The 24,616-nt window shown below is 49.1% G+C and overlaps 9 protein-coding genes across 9 annotated transcripts; 4 read left to right on the top strand and 5 right to left on the bottom strand.

The window, feature by feature from the left end:
• Nucleotides 1-1,583: 1,583 nt before the first annotated feature.
• LCP9604111_7234 (uncharacterized protein) lies at nucleotides 1,584-2,939 on the bottom strand (the record flags this gene model as incomplete). Its single annotated transcript, XM_039075244.1, has 4 exons — nucleotides 1,584-1,779; nucleotides 2,036-2,197; nucleotides 2,244-2,321; nucleotides 2,374-2,939. 4 exons carry the CDS (start codon nucleotides 2,937-2,939, stop codon nucleotides 1,584-1,586), a joined length of 1,002 nt encoding a protein of 333 aa, XP_038926625.1.
• A 1,296-nt stretch (nucleotides 2,940-4,235) lies between these two features.
• Nucleotides 4,236-4,991, top strand: LCP9604111_7235 (uncharacterized protein; the record flags this gene model as incomplete). The annotated part of the gene is made up of 1 exon (XM_039075245.1): nucleotides 4,236-4,991. The coding sequence occupies one exon, from the start codon at nucleotides 4,236-4,238 to the stop codon at nucleotides 4,989-4,991; it is 756 nt and encodes a 251-aa protein (XP_038926626.1).
• A 694-nt stretch (nucleotides 4,992-5,685) lies between these two features.
• Nucleotides 5,686-7,279, top strand: LCP9604111_7236 (glycoside hydrolase family 76 protein; the record flags this gene model as incomplete). Its single annotated transcript, XM_039075246.1, has 4 exons — nucleotides 5,686-5,785; nucleotides 5,855-6,096; nucleotides 6,146-6,619; nucleotides 6,701-7,279. The coding sequence occupies 4 exons, from the start codon at nucleotides 5,686-5,688 to the stop codon at nucleotides 7,277-7,279; spliced, it is 1,395 nt and encodes a 464-aa protein (XP_038926627.1).
• A 266-nt stretch (nucleotides 7,280-7,545) lies between these two features.
• LCP9604111_7237 (uncharacterized protein) lies at nucleotides 7,546-7,995 on the bottom strand (the record flags this gene model as incomplete). Its single annotated transcript, XM_039075247.1, has 1 exon — nucleotides 7,546-7,995. The coding sequence occupies one exon, from the start codon at nucleotides 7,993-7,995 to the stop codon at nucleotides 7,546-7,548; it is 450 nt and encodes a 149-aa protein (XP_038926628.1).
• Nucleotides 7,996-10,939: 2,944 nt separating this feature from the next.
• LCP9604111_7238 (putative nuclear pore complex subunit Nup85) lies at nucleotides 10,940-14,506 on the bottom strand (the record flags this gene model as incomplete). The annotated part of the gene is made up of 3 exons (XM_039075248.1): nucleotides 10,940-11,397; nucleotides 11,455-11,956; nucleotides 12,011-14,506. The coding sequence occupies 3 exons, from the start codon at nucleotides 14,504-14,506 to the stop codon at nucleotides 10,940-10,942; spliced, it is 3,456 nt and encodes a 1,151-aa protein (XP_038926629.1).
• Nucleotides 14,507-16,254: 1,748 nt separating this feature from the next.
• On the top strand, nucleotides 16,255-18,447 carry LCP9604111_7239 (Zn(II)2Cys6 transcription factor domain-containing protein; the record flags this gene model as incomplete). The annotated part of the gene is made up of 4 exons (XM_039075249.1): nucleotides 16,255-16,323; nucleotides 16,374-17,295; nucleotides 18,258-18,287; nucleotides 18,353-18,447. The coding sequence occupies 4 exons, from the start codon at nucleotides 16,255-16,257 to the stop codon at nucleotides 18,445-18,447; spliced, it is 1,116 nt and encodes a 371-aa protein (XP_038926630.1).
• Nucleotides 18,448-18,605: 158 nt separating this feature from the next.
• Nucleotides 18,606-19,868, bottom strand: LCP9604111_7240 (NAD(P)-dependent alcohol dehydrogenase; the record flags this gene model as incomplete). The annotated part of the gene is made up of 1 exon (XM_039075251.1): nucleotides 18,606-19,868. One exon carries the CDS (start codon nucleotides 19,866-19,868, stop codon nucleotides 18,606-18,608), a length of 1,263 nt encoding a protein of 420 aa, XP_038926631.1.
• Nucleotides 19,869-19,999: 131 nt separating this feature from the next.
• Nucleotides 20,000-21,845, bottom strand: LCP9604111_7241 (uncharacterized protein; the record flags this gene model as incomplete). The annotated part of the gene is made up of 4 exons (XM_039075252.1): nucleotides 20,000-20,197; nucleotides 20,275-21,477; nucleotides 21,534-21,614; nucleotides 21,666-21,845. The coding sequence occupies 4 exons, from the start codon at nucleotides 21,843-21,845 to the stop codon at nucleotides 20,000-20,002; spliced, it is 1,662 nt and encodes a 553-aa protein (XP_038926632.1).
• Nucleotides 21,846-22,289: 444 nt separating this feature from the next.
• LCP9604111_7242 (Leucine Rich Repeat domain protein) lies at nucleotides 22,290-24,390 on the top strand (the record flags this gene model as incomplete). Its single annotated transcript, XM_039075253.1, has 7 exons — nucleotides 22,290-22,305; nucleotides 22,360-22,436; nucleotides 22,497-22,628; nucleotides 22,690-22,800; nucleotides 22,931-23,058; nucleotides 23,110-23,641; nucleotides 23,692-24,390. 7 exons carry the CDS (start codon nucleotides 22,290-22,292, stop codon nucleotides 24,388-24,390), a joined length of 1,695 nt encoding a protein of 564 aa, XP_038926633.1.
• Between the last annotated feature and the right edge of the window lie 226 nt (nucleotides 24,391-24,616).

The following is a 24,616-nucleotide window of genomic DNA, read 5'->3' on the forward strand; positions in this document are numbered from 1 at the left end:
AGCGAATATCAATTCAGTTGCAAACCCTATCTCTGGTGTTGGATATGTGGCTTAGATGGTAATTGGTCGTGGGATAAAGATAGTATTGAAGTTGTTCACCAAATTTGACACTATGAAAATTGCACTTGAAAAAGGCGTCCATTGCAACCACTATCTTCCTGCTTATCATTCTCCTCAACGCTAACCATATGCATTTCCAGCTATTCTTATTCTTCTCCAGGCATAACCGGACGTCTTCGCTTTACCTCATCCAACAGGTACAGCTGCAGTTGATAATCTTCATCAGCTGTGCTAGAAAGTCCACGTTTGAGATAGGAAAAATCCATTGCATTTTGATTGCCGAGCGCATCGAGCCTTTGAATTTCAGATTCGGTGTATCCTTTCTGGCGCAGCTTTGCAAAGTTGTACCGCTGTGTATTTTCAAGGATAGTGAGCAAGTTGTGAAGGCAGCGTCATTCTAGCCCAAGTCGCGGAGCCCATCTTGCATCTTCTTTCGAGGGGGAGTCAGAGTAGAAAGGTAATTGGTGATGACCTCTGCAGGTGGCTCTCTGGGTATTGTATTATCAGTGATTGCGATAGCATTTCGGTTGAGCTCCTCTTCGGACAGGAGTTTGAGAATTTTCCCAGTATCATCAAGTATCCACAGTCCTTTGGGGGGTGGAACAAATTCAGGTTGTTCGTCTGCCGTGATCGAAGACTGAATGATGGAAGATAACGCAGAGATCAAGGCCTGGAGTTGTGTTCTTAACTCTACCTATGTGCATATGTGGACTTCTGTCACACAAGGACCAACTCAGGATTCAATAGATGCGTCAGAATGCGTTTATATAAGGTTTGCGGCCCAACTAGGTATTTTTGTGCAGGACGTGTAGGGAGTATATAGTTCTAAGGTTCCTACTGATGGTTTCATCTTAGGTTAAGCTAGCGTCCGAAATACGGTATTAAAAACTGAACATGAATTGATTTTCTCCATGGCCAAACAGATTAGCAGATAAGATTCTCACCCTATTCTTACCCTGCCTATTCTTTTTGCACTTAAAGTCTTTTCAAACCCTAATTACTTTGCTCTATATACCTCTCCCACAGTCAGTCAGATACATACGACCATAGGGTGTGGAAAACAGGGCTTCCCGTCCGCTCAGCCGTACTTAAGCCACACGCCGGTGAGTTAGTAGTTGGGTGGGTGACCACCAGCGAATCCTCACTGTTGTATGTTTTTGGCTTTGTTTTTGCCACATAATCTATTTTCTTTACACGGCGATTCTCAATATGCCCTTGACATCTGAGCGGCACTCGAGGGTGAGCGCGGGGTGATGGGTGAGAAGTCTAGGGACTAGGGTGAGAGAAGCGGGAATATTGTGATGACGACCGTGCCACAACTCTCAAAATGCTTTATAGTCTCCTCGGCGACAGTTTTGCGCAGAGGGTATGTACTGCCCATGGTCGCGGCTGCAACGCAAAAAAAGAGAGCAGGCCCTTGGTCCCTGAGGCGCGCGGCTGTCTTGTCGTGTGCAATATATATGAAAAGGAACTTGGGCACCAAGTCAAGATGGAATGTCGTAACCAAGCGTTCAGCCTCGGCGTCACTTAAAAGCTCTCACTGGATCGAGGCCATTGGACGGGTCACTAGCAGCATCTAGCAGTGCGGCAATGTCCGTCGAGTTCAGTTCGGAATCACGAGACCAACCCGGGTCGTTGGCGAGCGGATTGGGCTGCCCATTATGTCGGGTCAAATCAGCCAGCTGTGATGCCAGCTGGTCAACCTTCTGACAATTGGCACTGTGGAGATTGAATCTGGTAACAGATCAAGAGGTCGTCAATACGGATAATATTATTGTAGCCAATGGAAAAAATAATTCTAGTGCAGGAGAACATCACGATGTCAAGTTTTCAATTCTTGGATGCCAACAGTGTGCGTTCGTGAGATGATACTTCAAGTCATCCGTGATATGAAATATGGTCTGATCGATATGTTCTTTAAGCTAGTTGGTCAACTGCACGAGATGAAGCGACAGGGATTGCCCCTCCTTCTCACCACCTCCAGCCATGTTCTCCAAATTCGACATCCTTTGCCATGGTAGGAAGGTATTCATCGTCTTTCGGGGAGTCTAGGACCAGGAAAAACATCACGAAGTAGGAGTCCTTCCATTTCATCTCTGGGGGGATACGGGCAGCGCTTCTGAAACCGGAGATTTTACTATACGTTATTAGCTTGAGATCATAAGAGATATAGTCGAACATACACAGCACCTGTCTTCATATCGAGTATGATCTTTGACGGGGACGCCGGAACCGGTTGATATCCAACCTTTAGAACGTCCCTAATTCTAGTTAGCGGCAAGTACATGATAATCAACCCACTGAGTAACAAACATATAGGCCTTTCGGAGGTTTGCACGGACGACATCTCGTTTCCCGCGGGAGAGATTCCAGAACTTCTGAATATCAAGAGGATCCCCTGCGACCTTTTCCCATACAAGGTAGAGGATATACCCGCCGGGGACAAGGTCGGTTTCTTCCTGCGTGCTGGCATGATATCCAAGGAGTTTAGGGGTAGTAGTAAAGTTATTCGCTGTGAAATACTTTAAGGCAGATAGCTCCACGTAGTCGCGTGATTTCCAGGCCTGTGCCTTCCGATCGTCCGAGCTATCAAGTTCAGTACCAGATAGGGGAACCTGTTTGTAGATACGCATGAAGGCGATATCCTCGGTACCTGAACGGCGACAAAGATATTTTCCCGCGACATATGCCGGATGCATGCCAATGTTGAAATCCTTCTGGGTAACCGGAACTGATGCCTCACTCAACTTTTCTAATATGCGCCAGCGGCTAGTGGGATAGAGAGTAGCGCATTGTTTATCCGAAGGGTTCGGGCATGCTGTAGTGATCAATTCGTTGATCATCTTGGGAAGAACTGGACGAGCTTCGATTTCAGGCATCGTGAGCTTGGAAAAGAGAGATGGTGTCAAGAGGCTAGGAGAAGAAATGGCGATGCGGCAGTATTATACTTTCACTTCTGGGGAAAAGAAGAAGAGGGTAGTAAACATTAACCCGTGGACTAGTTGGTCGCCATACGTCATGTGATCCAAACACCCGACGAGGTATTGTGACACCATTGTGCATAATTGGATAGTTGTATGGGAGATAGAGACCGAGATTGAAACTACCTATAAGACACATCGTGAATGCATTCTGCGCATTAATTTCAAATTCACATTAATTCGTTCAAGGTTAACCTTTTTTTCCGTATTTTCCCGTATTTTTCTCATGTCTACCTAGAAGATAACTATACAAAAAAGCACATTAAAAGACTACCATCAAGCCAACTGGGTCATATGACAGGCTGCAAAAGTGGCCGACTATCCTTGTGTTCGTGAATCAAAAAGCAGGAAACCTAAAACCATACAGCATAGGGCAGCAAGAAAGAGGTTAAGTGTAGTTAGGGCCATTTTGAATTTACGTGAAAGGTACTATCTGCGGTTCATCTCAAACCAAAAGAGGACCTCCAGCTAGATAAAAACTAGCTGCAGAATGCCCCCACGATCATATCATGTAGCGGATAAGTCATTCATTATAGTAGGTAGTAGGGTGGCTGAAGGCGTATGTTCTGGGATTGGGTGCTTCAATGTCACTAATCATGGTGACCATCACGCCGGTGAATATTGATAACGAGGTTAGTACTAGTTGTTATTTAGTTTTCCTCGGCAGATAAAACAGTTATTGTTGAGACTGATAGGACCTGCTCCCTACCTTGTTTGGTCTTCCTTCTCTCTCTCTTAGCGAGCACACACAATACAACACATTGTTCTCTTTCTCATCAGTTATCCGGGTCGTGTAGCAGTTGTAGTATCTCGTCTAGGTGACAGGGGTAACCTAGGAGCCACTGTTTGTTTGTAGAATCCTAGAGGTATAATACCCAATGGTCAATGATATGGTTAATGATATGAGTGTTAAAGGTGCCTATAGCTACTGCCTGATTTCCCTTCAACTTCTCTTTCCATTCCGCCTTGCTCTTCTTCTCTGACTCTTTTAATACGCCGAGCTCTTAAGCCTCCCCTTCCTTCCATTGTTTCCCTCATTCAGCTATCTGCGCATGACGAAGCTTTTTTTGCACTCTAGATTGCCATAATCTACCATTTTCACTTTCAATTTTCTTCTCATCTCAGATGTGAGTCTTACTCAAGAGCCATTTGATTAGTATACTAATAAGAATCCCCTTTTAGTACCATCTCAACATGAAATCTCCCACGATTACAACGCAGGAGGCAGTCGAAAGTTGTCTCCCTGACCTTCTCAAGGCTACTCACAAAACCTTATCATCCGCAATACACAAAGTCAAATATATTGGCCCGCTATCTCAATGGCAGGACTTCGAGGAAGATGTCAAGAATAACAACCCCAAACGTTGGACCTCGGCTGTTATTGATTATCGTATCAGCAACCGCGATCTTCGGCAAGAGGAAGTCTATGTTGCCGACGAGACAGGTGTTCAAGGAAGGTTCCAACAGGCTGTAGGTCAAGTTCTCGGAGCTGTCTTTAGGGCGGAAAAGAAGAATCTCCGCTTTGGGGACTTTAAGTCTGCTGGCATTACCTACGACAAAACCCCGGATATTGCTATGGTGTCTCCCGGATCCCCAGTCATGCTTCGAGCTGTCGGCGAGCTCAAAGTCCCCTGGGTCATGGCTCACAACCTGAGGAAACGGTACGGCGCCGATCAAGAACTGCGTTTAGCACTTGGACAAGTGCTCGAATATATGATTGACCTACGACTTCCTTATGGATTTCATTCTACCTATGAAGAAACCATCTTTTTGAGGCACGTCCAGGTTAACGGACAGTGGAGGGTCGAATACTCACCCGTGATTCAGAGCACGGCGACTGATGTTTCACTAAAGAAGTGTTTTTGGCACCTATCATCGCTGGCACTCCAAGGGAATCCTGTTCAAAACCCCGCTTTGAAGGATGACTTGGTCACTGACGAAATTCTTTGATTTAGTCCTATAAGCCAATTCTGCTTAATCCTCTTTCTTCCTTGCTCCTTTGTCTCTCTATGCTTGGTATCTTATTGAAATGCACTCTTTGGGAACTATGAGCTTTCTCTCAGGATATTGTTGAAAGTAAAGTTGCTAAAGATTGACCAGTAATTCAAGTTTCACCTGATTTTCCTATGTCGTTGACCCTGTCAGGTGCCAAGGGACCTCACAAGTCTTGGCTTTTGGTCGGCCCGTGGGATCCGGGCCGAGGGTGGACCTCAACCCTGGAAAGCCCTGCATGTGTGCATACGTGGGGCTTCGGCTTCCTTGAGTCGGACTTCTTATCGCAGGGCAAAGGAATTAAAGGGGGATTATGAAGATTGCGACGTTCACACCGCGGATAAGCTTTGGCCGTTGCAGCACGTTCGGAGGACAAGGACAAGACTGGCTATGTATACGATAACGAGCCTCAATGTCCCCGTAGATACCTCCGTTCAACGAATCATTTGGACAAGGGATTTGGTTGAAGAACATCCGAGGGTTTGGCCCCACTTCCTGAGCTAAATAAGGAAAGGCTTGATGCTTCGCTCGCTTCCCAGGCTGAAACATTTTCAAATCCCAGATTCCCACGAAATTCTTGTCTTTAACACAGCACCGGCCAATAAATCTGGTCCCTTGGCTACTCCCGGCAGCTGCAGTTACCCCGAGGACAATGAGGTTCAAAGGTGCCGGGCATATGGCCATAGTGGCGTTGCGCATTCTACTGTTTACAAATCAAGTCTTGGCGCTCAACCTGGATGTTAACAATCAGCGTAAGATAACTATGTTTTCATATCTTTCTAACGGTTGAGTTGCTAATTACATATATTTTCAATGAGTAGAATCCATCAAAGATGCCGGGAGCACCGCCGCCTACAACATGATGACATGGTACAAAGAAAATGGGACAGATAACCCGGGTTTCATCTCAAGATCTTGGTGGACAGGAGCTGCTTTGTTTCTAGCATGTCTCAATTATTGGCATGCTACAAACGACACAACCTACAACGATGAAGTCAGCATCGGATTACAACATCAGGGGGGTTCTGGCGGAGACTACATGCCTTCATGGGCAGTAGGCATAGTAAGTGTCTCTCTCAAGATATGTAGTCAAAGTGCTAACCGTTGCATAGGGAAATGATGATCAAATGTTCTGGGGCCTCGCGGCGATCACCGCAGCAGAATATAAATTCCCGAATCGTCCAAGTGGGGACACCTGGCTCACCCTTGCAGAGGGCGTTTTCAATGACCAGATATCGCCAGAAGGGAAGGGATGGGAGACGACTATTTGTGGAGGTGGCCTTCGCTGGCAGAAGGAGATATGGCAAAGTGGTTATACCATGAAGAACGCGGTGTCGAACGGTGGCTTTTTCATGCTCGCGGCTCGTCTCGCTTGGTATACCCAAAAGAACAACTACGCCACGTGGGCTGCGAAAGTCTACGACTGGTCTACGACGGTGAATTTGGTCAATAATAAAACCTGGGCAGTGGCAGATAGTGTCAGAGCAGGCTCTGGGGGTCCCAATGGCTGCAGTCTTCCTGACCACACCGAGTGGACCTACAACTATGGTACCTATATATCTGGTGCTGGCTATATGTATGCCTACGTAAGTATTTTTATCCCCCACCCTTTAGTAAATCAGAACTACACTCCTGTCTTGGCATGCTAATAACAAACCTCGTTGTAGACAAACGATACTAAATGGCTTAATATCACAAACAACCTAGTGGATTCATTGTTTACTACATTTTTCCTACCTCAACACGGAGGTGTGATTACAGACTGGGAGTGCGAAGCTTCGGACGAATGCTACAAAGATGCGAATGGTCCACTTTTCAAAGGCCTTACTGTGTCGTGGCTTGCAGATGTTGCATTGATCGTCCCTTTCCTCAGGGAGAAGATCCTACCCAAACTCCAAGTTTCTGCCCAGGGTGCTGCAAATTCATGCACCGGCAACAACCAAAACCTCTGTGGTAACCGCTGGTACGGCGGGTATGATGGGCAAAATTCAATGGAGAATGCAATGAGTGGTAGTCAGATAATGAGTGCTGTTATGCTGCAATTTCTAGGCACATCCTCAAAACCAGTCTCGACAGCAACAGGAGGGAACGGCACAAGCGACCCGAGTGCTGGTACTGGGGAAAGGTCGGGGCCTGCACCGTTGTCGCCTATCACAACGGCAGATAGAGCAGGAGCAGGAATCCTGACAGTGCTTTTCGTGGCTCTTATGTTAGGCGGAGTGGTCTTTTTGTTTATGGACCCCTGATCCTCCTGGGATGATATTCTAGCAACTAATCAAGAAGCGAAGCTTACGGGCCGACTTATATTTCAAGTTCTCACAATAAATTTTTTCTTTCCGTGATCTATTGACGCCGGACAGTTAAGAAATATCGAGATAAATGATCACGGGATCGAGTAGACGGCAGTGAGAAACTTATATTTCCCGAGAAAGTATCTATATTCTACAGTCTACTATAAAATATACCAACTACTACATACTAGATATTTATGTATCAGTTCAACTGGTTGAATTCAAGCCCGGAGGCTGACGAAGATTTTGGAAATATTCACATTCGCCGGTCGGAGCGGATACAAAACTTCCCCAGACTTCTTCTCCTCCTCGAATGTTGTCGTGTGAAACTGCGCGATGATAGTTCCCCTGAACGGCGCCGGTGGTTTCGACCACACCTTTTCCACAACCTTGGAAACACTCTCGATTTGGATACCCCGGAACCCTTCAGTCGCCGAGCGTCTCATCATTTCTTCCGCCAACATCCTCATAAGCCCACGGCCGGAATAAGATTGGACGGTGTTGGTAGCGTTGCGCATCAGTACCTGTCCGCGACCAGTAGGCCTCCACGATGCAGGATCCCGCTGGTCTCGCTCCTCGAGGGCGTGGTATAGTGTTTCGAACATGGGCAGTGTTGCTATCAGAGGCTTTATCTGAACCATGTCTAGATCGTCGATGCCATCGTAAGCCATAGCAATTGAGACTAGTGGGAAGTCCATCTACTCTGCAAGGTCCCTTTCCGTTGCACTTTCATCATCCAGATTCCAGTACAGCTTGCCCCCCGTGGCTGCAGACGCGGGTCGCTTGTATTGGTATTCTTTGTCGAAGATACCAAGTGACTTCCCTGAGTCAATCTGGTGTTTTATTAAATAGTACGAAGTCTAAAGGTTTGATAGGCTCGCTGGGTGTTGTTCTCGGGATAGACGACCGGCCACAACGGGGAGTGGAATATATTTATATGAATGCAAATTGCCCGGGCCCATTCCTCATGTTCTGGCCCAAGAAGGCGAATTTCGTACTGCGGCGCCAGAGATAGGGTCATTTTGATCAAATTACCAAGCTGAGAATACGTGCATCAGATGTGGGAAAGAGGGGCTATTAATACCCGGGTTTCTAGCTGCAGTGTAACCATTGTCATTTCAGTACAGGGAGCTAGCTAGGTAGCTACGTGTTACAGGTATCTGATGCGTGGGATAGTGCCCCAAATTGCTTCCCGGGTACCATTGACTTGGCCTGTGTTTCCTATGACACAGCATGGACTCCTCGCACGTTATTTTGACGAGTTGGATTCTCTGTAGAAAATATGGGAATCGGCTTTTGATGCAAGGGATTACTATCGCTCGCTACAAGAAGGGACCAGTCCTAACCTCATCCAAATTAGGAATGTAGAATGTATAGCGACGGAAAAATAAACGCCTATAATGCACTATACCTTGAAAACATCATGGTCCTTCGGTGGCCCATCACCACATCCATTAATATCACATATCCCATATCCCATATATATCTCCTTCACTCTTCCTCGTTCACAAGTTCGCCCTGAACTCTCCGTTCCGGACGCGGACCAGCATTTCATATCTGCGTCTCGGTACTCAACACCCGGTTGAATAAAACGCAGAGTAGAATGCACCAATGTTGGACAAAGCAGTCCACTCTCTCTAGGAGCAAGGACTAGCAAAAGCCAGAACAATAAAGCGTAAAGAAAAAGTGCAGAAACGGCCCACCAACTCTCCGGCTCAGGAGTCAACACCAGTGTCGACAATAAGCACCCGAAGCACGTTCATTGTGCACACCTCTTCGAATGGAAAAAAAGAACAGGAAACAACACACCAAACCCCTCCAAAATTATCATGGCGCAGCCATATACCCGTTCTCACTCTCGCTTTCACTCTCATTTCCCCCCAAGTCACTCAAGTCCCGACTCCGATGGCCAGAATCAGACCACCGCCTCGCACCAGGCAAGACAGCAGATATACTGCCTGTTGAGTGCTTTTCACAAGTATAACCAACCAGGACAGTCTTTTCCTGTACTTCATGACCGCGCTGTCCATAAGCAGAGCATGGGTCGATCGAGTGCTCGAAGTAGAGGCATTTGCAAACGGAGTAACGTTCGACGACTTTGTAACACATTTCGCGTATGGTATATTGGATGGGATTTGGGGTGGGTTGAGGTTGGATGATGACTGTGGTTGTTCTGGGTTGTTTTTGAGAGCCGAAAGAGAAGAAGAAGCGAACCAGCCGATTGAATGAATAGAAGAAAAATATAACAGAAAATAAAGCGGACAAGTATAGAAAGATAGGCTGGCGGAAGAATGACCCGAAAGGAAATCCGAGGGAGTGACTGGGTTGAAAGACTGAGGGGGGTATATAGAGGAACTGGGGGTTATATATTTAGCGAGTATAGACCTGATATATTCACACATAATGCAATAACATATAAAATAATATAAAATAACATACAAAACCATATCCCGAGGGTCAGCCCTATGGGATGTAGCCCCAGGCAGAAACCAACGGGGCGCGCCCAATCGGCTAATAAGGAGGATGAATTGGGAATTGTTACTCCACTACGTAGACAGGTACTGGCTATGGACGCGGGTCTACCTGTGTCTGCATAGGTCGGGTTTAGCAACGTATCCATTTTACCCCTCTATGCTGTACATAGCGGGTGACTATGGAGGATAGTGGGGGTGCGATACACAATAAAAGACCAGTCCAGTCCTATCCCCTCAGCTGGAATGTTCACACTCTGACTCCGTAAATCTCACTATCGCGACACGGAAATAGTAACCGCAGCAGTCAAGGATCTACAAGTGTGGCAGGGAAGCGAAAGACGGTGGACACATAGGGAAGATAACCCCGCGACAGAGTCGGTGAGCCACAAGGCTGCGCAGCCGCATAATAGCGAGCAAATAGAATTGACACTGGATGAGGAATCAGAGATCGCGATATAACTGGCTGCGTGGCGTCGATCATGAATCCAATGTGCCCAGGTGGACATCCGGGCGTTTTGAGTCAGAGCCTCTTAACACAGCCACCCCGTCACAGGTCTAGGAGTGTGGCTTAGGTATAGAGCCGCCGTTGACCGCATATCGATGACTAGGTCTCCATGCGAATACTCTCTATTCTATTACACACTGTCGCATTCAAACGGTGACATTTTGTAGCGTGTAGATTAGGCGCCCGCATTCAGCTGCTGACGCTAACACGAACACGAACAGAGTTGACGGAGTACGGAGTACCGAGGGGGATTCGCGAGAACCGGTTTTTTTTAGCTCGACGCTAATCACGTTGGACACGTTGCATGATATACGGTACCTCGTGGGTTATCCGTCAGAGGCCGTAGGGCTGAGGGCCCGAGCCCCCGAGCCCACTTGCCGTTTTGGGTCGGAGGTCCAGGAAATTGTGTTGTTTTACGTGATATCGTAGATTATATCGTAGATACGCTCATATAGAGAAGGTATTGGCTCAAGAATTAAGTCGCGTGATTCTGATATCGTACAGCGCCTGTCATAAAGACAAAGTCCCTGAAGTAGATGTGTGTGTGTGCAAATGGTGCTAAGCTAAATTCATTTCCCGGATTAAAAAACACCCATTTTCAAAACTAGGCCTCCCTCTTACTCTAACTCCGTAATTTCAGATTGATCCCATTGCGCCGTGACTCAACCCGCGTGCTAATCCCAGCCGAAGGATCTGGAGGATATCCCCACCCTTAGCGGTCTCGGGAAGCCCGGCGCGCCAATCCCATCCGCGATCGGCGCTGGCTTTGTCACCTGGCGTAGGCACTAGGACGCCGGAGCTGCCCACGGAGGGAGGGTGGGATCCTGAGCCCGAGCGTGCCCGCGCTGACTCGAGCATGTCGTTGCCAATGAAGGCAAAGCTGGAGGCGGAGAAATTGGACACGGACTTCTTCAATAGCGCGCGCGGGGAGGGGGGTCCATCTAATCCTCCGCGCATTGACGATTGGTATTCGAGTAGGGTGGACCGGAAACATTCCTCGCACTGTGCGTAGACACGGGGGGTGACGGTTTCCAGGTCCTCGATTGCGGACAGGATGGTGAACTGTTGGGATACGGACAGGATTGCGGTGGGTTCTGGCGCCAGGTTAGTATCGGGGAAGAAGGTTGATGGGGTTAACTTGGAAGACTTACGGTTCACAAATGCACAGGCTTCACCCAGCAGAGCCAGCAGTCCATCCACCTGCACGGCGGAGTCACGGTCCGGGTCGTAGAGACCTCCGTAAATATTATCCGCCGCACTCCTAATGACAGCCGCAAGAGCTTGTGCAGCGGCGCGTCGCCGAGCCAAAGGCTTGTAGCGTGGTCGCTGGCCCTCTTGCAGTTCGAATTCCTCATCGCGGATCTCATAGAACCGGCGCAACGTCGCGTAACCACTGAGGTAGAACTGGAGAATCCGAGCAGCTTCTTCATCGATTTGTGCAATGGATGACAGGCACGCTTTGGGTTCCTTCATCAAAGAGCGCAGTTGTTCATCGAGATCGGCCGTCGCAGGGTACGCGCGTGATTGAACCAGACTATAGGAAATCAATAGGTCGACAACCGATTTGACCTTGCGTCGGCTCTGGGCACGAGCATAGCAGACGAGGGCTAGACCGAAATTTTCAGATTTTGAGGTCAACATGTCGCCGAATCGCTGTCAATAAGTTAGCATTTGGTCAGTCAAAAGGAATTCCCTTCTATCACTCACCTCAGATACCCGACGCCCTTGATCCTCCAGCTCAAGTTCCGAGCAGAGAACCACTAGTTTATCTAACTGCTCAGGGCTTTCCAAAGGAAGCTTATCCACGATCTCGGTCACGGCCTGCTTCATCTGGTTTGCATCGTCCATGCGGCTCAATACCTCAATAGCCAGCTCCCAGCCTTCACGGGAACTGTGCTCATCCTCAATAACGGTTCGGTCATACAGTCCGAATGCGTAACTGCGAAGAATATCGTCCTTGCGCAAATGGCGGGCCGGAGACTTGTTATCCTGCCCGTACGAAAGAACCATAAGATCATTTTCAGACAGCCCAGGAATCGTCTTTTGGCTGCTTGCGGACTCAAACCAACCTCCTAGGCTGGCAACTTCGGCCACAGCTGCGGCCACGCAAAGTGACCATGACTGTACCAACTCTAACACGCCCTGCACATTTCCTTCGAAGACAGATGCGAGACCGACTTCCACGCTGCTGAGCGGATTGGGTCGGAAATCAGCGGTGTCGGACCCATCACTGGTGGTGTGACTGAGGGCTAGTTCGAGGCGGTCGAGATAGGCGCCACGCATGTTGCGATCAACAGCGCGAACGTGGTTCTTTGGGCCACGCGAGCGCAGGAAATCTTGGAAGTTGTCGCTAGCGCCAAAATCCATGTTGGAACCGGTGTCATCCTCGCCATCCCACCATGCTGTCAACGCAATAGTCGCCTCCACCCAGTCTTGAGACTTGGCCTTGATGGCAGATGGGTCGCCCAGAATAATTCGGTAGATAGATCTCAAGCTCTGGTAAATTGACCATGGGACACGGCTCTCTGCCATGCGAGCCGATTGAGCAAATGAGATTGGGTTCTTATTAGCAGTATTTGAGTTGAAAGTGGACAAGCCAAAGTTAACAGCCTGGAAGCGATTCTCTGGAACCGGCATAATCGATTCATCTCGCTCCTCTCCCTCAGCGAATTCCTCCAGATCAGTGACAGCCGAAAGAACTCGTTTCCGGTACTGAGACCAATCAAGACCGGTGACTTCCCAGTCTTCAGCTTGGGTTCCAGGACATGATTCAAGAATTTGAAGAGCTTTGTTAACGCAACGCTGGATGTTTTGCAGCTGTGCGCCACGGTAGCCAGGCTGTGGAAGTCCATCCTCCATTGCTGACCGGGCGTAGTTGAAGTCTGCGGAACGGAGAACACCTGCGGCATCAGTCAAGCGACTACGCAGCACGGAAGCAATGATAATATCCCAGAAGTTCGAGGATGCGGTCGGGTTCGGTTCCACATATTTCAATGCTTGGAGCTCCTTGGTCTGCGATACGTGGTTGTCACTGAGCCAGTCAAGCAAAACCTGTGGTAGAGGCTTAGGGACGGGGAGTCTCGTCATGGCTTTCACCATGCCAGGGGCCCCGGTGCGCATGGGATTGATGTGGGCAGTCGACGCTGCTTCACGAGAAGGGTGGTGGATTTGGAGCAGCAACGAAGCCAAGAAGGTAGCTTTTGCAAGGTCGGAAGCCTGGTCCCCGGGCCCAATACCAGAATGGGCACCGTATGGCCGGTCAATCCCACTTTCGTTCGCGCAAGTCTGCCAATTATCTGTCAACTCCTTTGATATCTTCGCCAATACAGCATCGAAATCGACATGCTTGAATTCCGCGGCTTTGAGCTCGTCGGAAAGTTTTCCCAGGGCGTCCTCCGTTTTGAGAATCATCTCACTTGGCTCTTTAACAAAGGCAATGCGGGATCTGGTAGCAATATTGTGAAGAATTGATGGCATCGCGGACGGCTTCTTGGGGGCCAGGTTGGTCTTGCGGAGGGGAGACTGGTGCGCCCAGTGCTCGTCAAGCTTCGGTCGCTTGGCATCGTTTGGATTCGAATAGATCTGTTTGCGCTGCGCACCCATGGAGGGCTGAGACCCGAAAGGGTTTCCGAAGGCCGAGTCTAAGAAGTTGAAGTTTTTGGACTGATCCTGGGTGTTCATGTTCATTTCCTCTTCAATTGCCTCCTCTGCCTCTGGTTCCATCCCGTCTTCCTGCTCTTCATGGAAGTCACTCATTTGCGACGATGCAAACCCATTGGAATGTCCGAAATCCAGCGAATCCCCAAATCCGCCGTTCGGCACACCGAAACGAAGACTGGAGTTACCCTTGAACCTAGCGGAAGGGGCTTTGGTCTGCTTGGGCATGGCATAATCCGTCGATCCAAATGATGATCCGAAGATGCTGTCATTTGTATTGATGTTACCGGATTTGGTAAAGACCGAGTTGGAGAAGTCATTTCTCGAGAAGGAGTTCTGGTTTGTGGAGAATGCGCCATCGTTTCGGGAGAAGGAGTTGATGCGCGAGCCACCGTTGATGTTGGATGTAGAATGAGGTATGAATGAGCCTGCGGTCGATGGTGGCGGGCCAGCAGGAGTTGTCGACAAATTGCTCCAAAGACTGCGAGAGCTATCTTTCTCTGGAGTCTCAGGTGGACTGGACTCGTAGGGTACTTGGAATGACATCGCGGGGTGGGGTTGATCAGAATGAGAAGAGACGGGTCGACGGCATCAGAGGATGCAAGTTTTGGGTCACAACAGCTCTAAGAACTGTTAGATGGAACAAACGACGATAACAATCGACAAAAATTGATTCTGGAGGCAATGAAGAAGGTCGGCGCAGTTGATTGTTTGTCAGAGGAGTTCCCTCTTCTCGGGACTTGCTTGTTTTTTTTTCTCGCCCTTCACTTTCTGCTTCGACGCGACGGCGGAAGTTATGAGGCATCAAGGCATCTATATTTAGATCAGGTGATTTTACTCGAAGTTAGGTCACGTGAGGTGCTTACTCAGACCAAAGCATGCCATCACGTGGCTGTCGGTCACCAACTTGGGGCGATAACATGATTGGCTTATTGCTGAGCTCTGATTAGGCAGGGATCAGCAAGTCAGGTACGAAGCCACATCTGATGCATCTGATTTTGCCCCGGGGGTTCGACGAGCGACACTTCATGAACTCAAGCTTGCAAAGATGGATCCCAATCATGCTTAGTTCGAACAAGACCAAGCCTTTAATTGATCAGAGAATCTAGGTGTATAATTAACACGCTAAACTCAGGTTCTTGGAAACTAGTCACATTTCCACGGAGTACTCCGTACGGGGTAACACTCTCGACTTTCAAGTGTCTCAACTTTCAAGTGTCTCAACTTTCGAGTGTCTCAACTTTGAAGTGTCTCAGGCGTCTCCGGTTCATCAAATCCACATTTATCGTGTGTCCAGCCGCCGAGTATCTCAGTACCCACAGCTTCTAGCGCCACAACTACAATCTCAGACAAACTAAACACCTTCATGGCGCTAACTGCTCCTTCACACTTGGAAAGCCGGATATTACTTTCCACCGTACCCCGACTCCAGAGGGCCCGTCGTGGGAATGTGGAAGTTCCGACCCTTCTCCTTAAACTGTACGATCCGTCTTGGGACCCCGAACGATCCAACAAATGGATCGAGAATACCTGCACAAACAAGGCTTTTCGGAGTATATATTGATCCCGCATGCAGTTCGACGACGGGAGGAAGCTGATTTTTGCCTGGCAACCAACACTCGCTTGGCAGCGAATATGAAAACTAGTCGAGTAGACCAGACTATAGTGACGGCTTTTGTTCTAGCGGCATCTCTTCCAAAACAAGCAGCAATTTGACTATCTATGCAAACTAAGGCTGCGGTTCTACCTCATGGCGCTCATCTCGGGAATTAGCTTTTTTGAGAAGGTCAGCTGTGCGAAACAGAGCTCGGCGGGGGTGGGGCGGGCGTTGCAGGTGCGGAGAATCAGGTTGTTCGGACAAGTTTGAGGTTTAATTGACGGCCCCGTGGCGTTCTGGATATTACATAATTACGGATTTACGAAAATCCCGGACGGTTCATTTTAGTGTTATTTACCTATTATACCCTTGAGCAACTGCTATATTCTCTCACATTTGTTTAATTTGTTTTCACGATAGATTGTACTTTGTACAAAGTAGGCCAAATCAAATGTTCCAAATGCCCGAAGCCAAGCGAGGCAGTGCAAGCTGAGACAATGTTTCAGATTAGACAAGCCTTTTTCGATGGTTTGATCGACAGGGTTCGGTTACTAAGGGATATCCCGAGGTTCCTCCCGATGATATCGAATCCTGTTGCCTACCCCCGAAGAAACCAACCCTAAAAACAACCCGAGAGACCTAGAGCCTCATTTTTTTCTTTCTCTCAAGCTATGGCCAATCCAAAAATTGCATGACTATGGCGTTCCGACGACCACATCGGAAATCTCGCCACGGCTGCATGGAATGCAAGAGACGCCGAGTCAAGGTGAGAAAGAAAAGAGAAGGGCAAAAAATAGTATACTCATCCCATCACAGTGCGACGAAACCCGGCCAATATGCACCAACTGCACCAAGCGTCATTCTGAATGTGAGTACGGGTCGTCAACCTCCCTACTGTGGGCAAATGAAGACCCCACGGCACCATCTCTCGGGTCCGACAGCGGACAGTCTGGCGACCCAGTACGGGGACTCCGTTCATCGTTGAGTCCAAGTGCAGGAGCGGGAACAGCAGACTCCTTCGGAGTCCTAGGCCAGCACGGCAGTGAAAATGCCGCGATCTCAGCGGGATCCCCACTGAACCTCAACGACCTGGAGCTGATGATGCAGTGGTGCAACACGACATTCCGGACACTGTCACGCAACGAGCACACCGACCCAATCTGGCGCTACATCGTACCCGAAGAGGCGCTCTTACATCCATTCCTAATGCATGGCATCCTGGCCCTGTCATCGCTACATCTCGCTCGAACAGGGCCGGAGCTGACCCGTCGCGCGTCATATCTCAACCGTGCTGTCGCGCACCAGAACCAGGCGCTGGCGCTGTTTCGGGAGCTACTGGGCGACGTGAAGGAGAGTAATGCCAAGGCGATGTTTGCTTTTGCGGGAATTGTGGTTATCTACACGTTTGCATTCCCGCATACACCAGACGTGCAGGATCCGTGGTCCTGCGTCGATGATTTGTACCAGGTTCTCGTTTTGGCGCGCGGCGTGCAGCAGGTTATTTATGCGCCCCGGGACTTTACCAGTTTTCTAGAGGACAGTTCCTTCGGTCCGATTTTACAGGCCGAGGAGACTCAGGGTTCGATCCCCGAGGACACGACTGCTATGCTCAAACAACTGCGTGAGGCTAATGAAGTCTGCGGGGCGCGGGATAAAAATCATGACGTGCAGGTTTATAAAGGGTCCATTGCGAATCTGGAGGAAATGCTTAGTTGGTGCTACAGCGGGATGAGGGCAAGTACGATTGCTGGGAGGTGGGTGATCCGCTTGCATCCTCGGTTCATGGAGTTGCTACGCGAACGAGACCCCTTCGCGCTAGTTATGCTAGCGCACTATGGCGTGCTTTTACAATATTTGAAGCATCGTTGGTGCTTTGACGAGTGGTGTGTCAGGGTCTCCAAGGCCGTGTGGGCAATATTGGACGATCAGTGGAGGCCGCTGATCCAGTGGGCAATGAAAGAGATTCTTGGTGTTAACTTTCCGCAACAGGTTGGCACTTGACATTTTGAAGCATTTTTTTGTTACTTTCATATTCATATTCGTATACCCAAGTTCAAAGCGCCGAAACCGCGAGAGAAATCCCACCAATCCAAAAGAAAAACAATTTGGATCTCCACCTGAATATCTCCACAATTATCGCAACAAATCCCGATTCTAACCCATTAAACGATGCTTGAGCCTTCCATGGCCTTCAACCCACTTATAACTATCACAACTCTTTTCATCCCACGAAGATGATTCACCTCGCTAGGGTGAATGATCACGAAAATGACGCAAGCATCAACAATTCATCAATGACATAAATTAAAGGGGAAATTTTTATGATAAAACTATGCGTGCCCAGAGCATATTCTACGACATGAATGACGAATCGCATGAGAGAACGATACTGGACGAGTGGATGAAGCTTACGCCGGTGACCATTCTTCCCGCACCTTTGGGAGTGAGCATTGAGAAAGTCAATTGATCTGAACCAATCATGAAGGAGAGACATGAGGGGAATAAGCATACCAGAAGCCTACCTCGCCGCGATAAATATATCCAGCTAACCCAAATTAGGGCAAGCTGCTCCCCTTGGCCATAAAAATAATCCGGGCCTATTCCATGTAGATACTAGCTGAACAGGGTGGCAATAGGCAGCGATGTGATCTGCGTAATATAGCATGGTACCTACAGTATCCGCCGACTAACGGGATCAAGAATTGTGTTCTCGTGCGGAACAAATGAAATGTGTGCATTAGAGCGATAATTGCAAAGCGGACTAGGAGGGATGCTAATCCTGAATTTCTCCTTAGATCTGCAACGAGCACCAAGCAGTCCTTGGAAACGCAAATTCGTGTTAGGAAAGGCGAATTCGTATACTCCGTACTCCGGTATCCACTTCGGATAAGAGTTAAGCTTTGTGGCGTTCCGTATCAGGACTAGCGGGTATCCACTCATCTCATATGTATCGGGACAGCAATCCGAAGCCCTAGAGGGATACCTAGCCTGCAGATCTCGTGTGGGTACGGAGTAAAATGTCTCAATTCTTTCATCTAGGACCATAACCTACAACTTCGCCTGCTCACTCTTATTTTGCAGCACATACCGATATCTCGCCTTTCCCTCATGCATATCAACTAGCGCCTGATTAACATCCACCATATCCCTCTTCTGAATCCAAGGTAAAACCCTTTTCTTCGCAGCCAGAGTCAGCATAGCCCGAATATCATCAGGAGAACCAATATTGGACCCAGTAACCTTGACACTCTTCTGGATAAGACTCCAAGCCATAAGCGGCGGCAACGCATCCTCCGGCGCCCCAATCTGCACAAAAGTCCCATCCCGCTTAAGCAGTCTCAAATACTGCGCGAAGGGCATATCATGCGCCGACACCGTACACAAGATAAGATCAAGCGAGCGCGAATATTTCTTCGCCCACCCCTTCTCCTCACCCGTAGCAATAAACCCATCAGCCCCAAGGCCACCAACAGCATCCGCCTTCTTCCCCGACGATCGCGAAATAGCAACAACACGATCCGCCCCAAGCGCCCTAGCAAACAAAATCCCCAGATGTCCCAGCCCCCCAACCCCAACAATCCCCACCGTCTTCCCAGGCCCAACCCCATACTTCCTCATCGGCGCGAACACAGTAACACCCGCACACAGCAACGGCGCCGCCTCGGCCGAGGGCAGAGAATCCGGAATCCGGAATACGAAATGCGCAGGCCCGCGCCACCTCTCTGCAAACCCGCCATACGACTTCGACTTGTCGCTGTAGCGTCCGTTGTACGTGCCTGTCATGCGGGCGCAGTAGCTTTCTTCCCCGTCAGCGCAGGCATCGCAGTCTGCGCGTAGACAGGCGCCGCTCTGTGCGCCGACGCCGACGCGGTCGCCCAGACGGATCGCGTTCGGGCCCGATTGGGATGAGACGGCGCTGCCGAGGCGTGTGACTGTGCCGATTATCTCGTGGCCGACGACGCAGGGGTAGTCAGTTGGACCCCAGCCTGAGCGTAGAGTGTGGACGTCGCTGCCGCAGATGCCGCAGTGGGATATAGAAATTTCGACGTCGGTGGGTGTGAAGGGCTTGGGGGTGTAGGTTGTGTATGTTAGGGGGCTTTTGGCGTCATGGGCGACCCAGCCTTTGAAGGTGTCTTGATCTGTAGGAGGGGACATTGTTTGGTGGTAGTTGCGTTGTGGAGAGGTGTCGAGGTAGGTGTTGTGCTGAATTTTGATACGTTTGATGTATGCGAAATTAGAGTTCCAGAATTTATGAGGTTGAAGGAAACAAGCTGATGCGGAGAAGCCGAAGAAAAAGTTACCGAGGTCCATCTTAACTCCGAAGTAGAGATACATTATTAAATTCATATCGATTGTAGCGATTATGCGAAAGTTACTCCATATTTACATGCACTCGCTCAAAATGTGTACAATGCAGACTAGTGGGGGTATCAATTGATCTTTCAGCGAGCCACGCCCATCAGATCTTCAAGCTCATCAGTAGTGAGAGTACTCCGACGCCGGTTCGCTGGCCTGGAAGCCTTTTCAGGTCGGCTTCTCTTTCGTGATTCGCGCTCCTTTTGCTCATTTTTAGCTGCGCGGGCCTCGTCTTCGACGGCAGCCAGTTTTTGGTGCACGCTTGGTGGTTCGTTGGCTTTGGGCTGTAGGGCGAATCAGTGCTCGGGGTCTCATTGGGAATCTTATGGGAATATCCTGGGAAATAGTTCTCGTTGCATACCTGCTGGGGTTCCTTTGTCTCGATCTTTCGCCTGGTTGGCCTGCGGGTCACAGTATCGGCTTTGTAAGCTTTGATGTTGAGGGTATCGTCGTCGGTATTATCCACACATGGTGAGCCGTGTAAACCTGGCGTGAATGAGACCTTTCGGGGACGCTTTGTCATGGTATTTTCACTGCGTTCCCTCAGAACGCGATCGGGTCGCTCGGGTGCTTTGCGAATCTTAGATCCCATCTTCAGAGGATTGAGCCTCTCAGGCTCTGGTGCTTTCTCCTCCGCTTCGCTCATATCTTCCTCCTCAGCTTGGTCCTCCAGGATTGTCGGGATAGGATTGGACTCTGCCAAGCTTTGCATGCTCATGTCCTCGGTTGAGTTAATGCTGAGATCGAGATTCATGCCGCGCTTCAATTCGTCCGCTTGGACAGAATCTCCTCCATCTGCAAGACGTCGCTGCCACCCACCCATCATGGTAACTGCCTGCTTCCACCGGGATTCCATCTTCACCCAGCCTTCCCGCAGTCGTTTAATTTCCTCGTCTCTCACCTCGACCTCCTCAAGAGGCACGAATGAGGGGTTGGTAAGCAGCGTTTGTAGATGCTCTAGCACTGCTTCCATGTGACCGGATAGTTCTTCACACGAGGTTGGAAGCGAAGTAACCGGTCCTGAAGAAGACTTCTGCGCTCCTCCGCTCATCGCCATACCCAATTGCTCATTCTCGCCATTGCCATTGTCAGTCTCCGTCAAGCCCTGTAGATCCTTCAAAGTATGAACAGTGTTCCGCGCAAGCTCAATCAGGGTATCGTTCTCATCACTGAGGTGTTGACATAACTCGGTCAAGAAGTCGGTGGTCTCTTGCTTCAAGCTATATCCAGGGTCATGTACTCGTTCTCCGCCACTAGCCAGAAGACGCGATCGATCTGAGGCAGGGTTGATATTGATCGTAGTCACACTCAGACCCTCACGCTTGCCTCTTTGTCTCTCAGCCAGATGCGACTTAAGCTTCTGCATTTCCAGATCTCGCTTGCGAATATCGTTTGCGCATTGCGCTCGAACTTGTTGGACGGTACTCTTCATGCGCTGGACTTGTTCCTTGAAACTTCGGATGTTCGCTTCGGCCCGGGACATGTTGGACTTGAGCGTGCGCTCCTGTGCCTCTGCCAGAGCTAGCGAGCGGGTCAACTCGGATGTCTTCGTTTTTAGTTTTCCCTGTAGGAGCAGCAAAGGTTAGCGCGCTATGCTACAGAAGTAGAGTGGAGACATACGATCTCCGTGGTCTGCTCCGCCTCGCTGGCTTGCAACGTGCGAATAGTCGCAGATAAGCTCTCGCGGTGTTCGGACTCGCGCTAGTATTTGTCAGTCGCGGATGAAGGCGCAGCTCAGTGCAATACACGCACGTCTCGTCTCAACACTAAATCGTTGACCAAATTGATCACACGAGCCATGGTGCCGTCTATCCCTCCATCTTCGTGTTCTGGGTCAGCAAAATCGATGGCACGACCACCTTTCAGCAAGCCCCTTGCTAGCAGGATGTTGTTGACATAGGTCGAAGCTGCCTGCAGGTTATGCGACTCCATGGCAGCGATCACTTCTATTGTCGATGCAGATAACTCCGAATGCCGAATGGGGAAGAAAGTAAACACGTAAATACGGGAGGCTGTTTGTGCCAAGTGTGCAGCTACTTATGCGGTGAGGAAGGAGGTGTGATTCTGCCAGTTCATCGTGGAATTGTATCGCGACGCGTCAAGACTTCCAATTTCATTGGATATTTCCTCAAGTATTCCGATAAAGAGGTAATCCAATTGGACATAACCATTTATCGAAAGTCTGAAGAGGCAGCCCTCAATCCAGGAGCAATTGAATGATATGCTAATGGTAGTATCGTGCCATCTTTATTACATGACGCGTGGGTATAGGCCATTGTCCAATCTCCATGTCCTATTTGTCCCTTGCGTGGCATTAAACTCGCTCCTACCCCACTACTTAATCCTCACCAACCGCCTTTGCATCTGCTCTTCAACATGGCTTCAAGGTCAGGTACGCGTATGGTACGCGGAGTAATATCAAAAAAGAAGCCTGACATAGAGCAAGCCGCTGCTCTTCAACGTGCCGGCCAAAATGCATACAAAGTTGGTGATCTCCAAGGCGCCATTGAGTCCTTCACCCAGGTATGCCCTACCTTGTTTGTTCCGTCGCGACTCCTACTAATTTATCATCCATACATCTAGGCATGGGTGGCAAATAACGAGGATACTAGTATCCTGGATAATCGTGCCGCCACCTATTGCAAGCTAAAGCAGTACAGCCAAGCCCGCGCTGATGCGAGAGCAATGGTCAAGCTTGCACCGAATGACGACCGTGTATCTATCCACCACAGCGCTTATTTATCAACTGTGGATTCATGGCTGACTTTGGGAAAAGGGATACCTGCGATTGGCCAAGATACTATGCCTAGATGGGAACTTTGACAAGGCCCGTGACATCTACGAATATGCCCTCCAGAAACTTCCAACCGATCACCCTGGCCGCAAGGTATGCTTTTCTTTCTTCACTTTTTGTTCTACTCAGCCCTGGAGGTTTACTCCTTTAGTTATATCTCATTGACATCTTCCCCCACCGTATCATGTCCCACTCTTTCTTTACCGTTATTAACCATCTCCAGGCCATCGAGCAGTTACTTAGAAGACTGCAGGATAAGCTGGCAGGAGGGAACCGGCGCGACCCATTTATGGTCCTGCCACTAGAAATCGCAGAACTCACACTTCAGCGCTTGCCTTTCAAACAGATTGTGTAAGTGTACATCCTTACCTCTGAAATCCACTAGCTCATTACGGCATATAGGGCAATGCTACGTGTCTGCAAAGGATGGAACCGTTTTCTGAGCGGTCTAGCCAGCTTATGGATGCATCTTGACCTCACTGGAGCTAGACTTCGTGTACCTTGGACATCCGTCCGAAACTACATCCATCGATCGCGCGCGCAACTGACTAATGCCACGATCACAAATATCCCACCCTCTACTATGACTAAGGTGCTTGATATGCTAAGCAGATGCCCCCAATTAGAGCACTTGGAGGTGGCGGTTCCCCATGACCAGCCTAAACAGTTTTACTCGAAAATCCAAGATTTTCGACATCTCAAGAGTATCGTCTGTGGGGCAGACATCAGGCTTTCGCATGCAAGTGTTGGGGGCATTCTATCTACCCTCTCGAAACTTGAGAGAGCTGCTTTTTTGCATGTTTGGGATCATTCTAACAGAGGACCCCAGACATGGCCCCAGCATCTTCCAAATATGAAAAGTCTGACTATTGCATCTTCACAAGAAAATAATCAATTTTTGAGCTTCCGGGATGTACTTCCGGGGTTGGGATTGGTAGGCATTCTCTGAATTTAATATCTGGGACTTCCGCTGACATAAATCAGTCTGTGTATCCCAATCTAGAGGAATTGCGGCTGGTCTGGGATCCCGCGCGATCACAATCATACCGGTTTGATCCGGTGAAGGAGGAAGAACAACTTCCCCCGCTCCGCATACTTGATCTTCGGGGCGCGGCGGTCCAACATAATTTCTATTCAATCCTTCCAACCAGCCTTGAGACTCTACGGTTGTTTTCAGGGTCCATCGAGGCTTCTCATCTTGGTGGGAATCTGTTGACACCGGGAGAGAATGAACTCCCGAATCTAAAGACCTTGGTATTCAATGATACCCCATGGGTCAACCGCTCCACCCTTTCCTTATTCCTACTCCATTCGAAGGCTCCCCTCCGAACTCTTCACGTCAACCTTTGCCACAACATCAAAAGCGAAGAACTCCTTAATGTGCTCAACGATTCCAACGGAGCGAATCCAGAATTGAAAGAATTGACTGACGTCGGAGTTGCCTGCATGGCGGGCATGGACGATACCAGTGTCAAAAGTCTGTGGGTAACATTGCCAAACCTGAAAATCCTCGACTTGTCGCAGACGAGAATTACCGGCTGTACCATTCGCATGTTTGCGGATACCTGGACTGAAGGACCAGCCACCGCAAAGCTCGAAGGCTTAATTATAAAAGGATGTGACGATGTGTCTCGGGATGCAATTGACTATGGACGGCAAATGGGACTCAAGATTGTCACTTAGGGGCTTGGCAGCGCTCTAAGGATACTTATCTTAGGGCTTTTGGTAGACAATTGTCTAATGCACTACCCTTGTAAAATGATCAGAAATAACCAAAGATACCTGCGCTTGTATGAAAATGATGAATGATATGAATATAAACTTGCTCTCAGAACTTGGAGGTGGAGATAGTGTCGAGAGGCTAGGGGATCAGAGGGCAAATGCATGGGAAAATAAGAAGAGAGAAACA

The sequence above is a fragment of the Penicillium roqueforti genome, assembly GCF_015533775.1.
Source record: "Penicillium roqueforti strain LCP96 04111 chromosome Unknown scaffold_22, whole genome shotgun sequence".
In the NCBI taxonomy this organism is placed as follows: domain Eukaryota; kingdom Fungi; phylum Ascomycota; class Eurotiomycetes; order Eurotiales; family Aspergillaceae; genus Penicillium; species Penicillium roqueforti.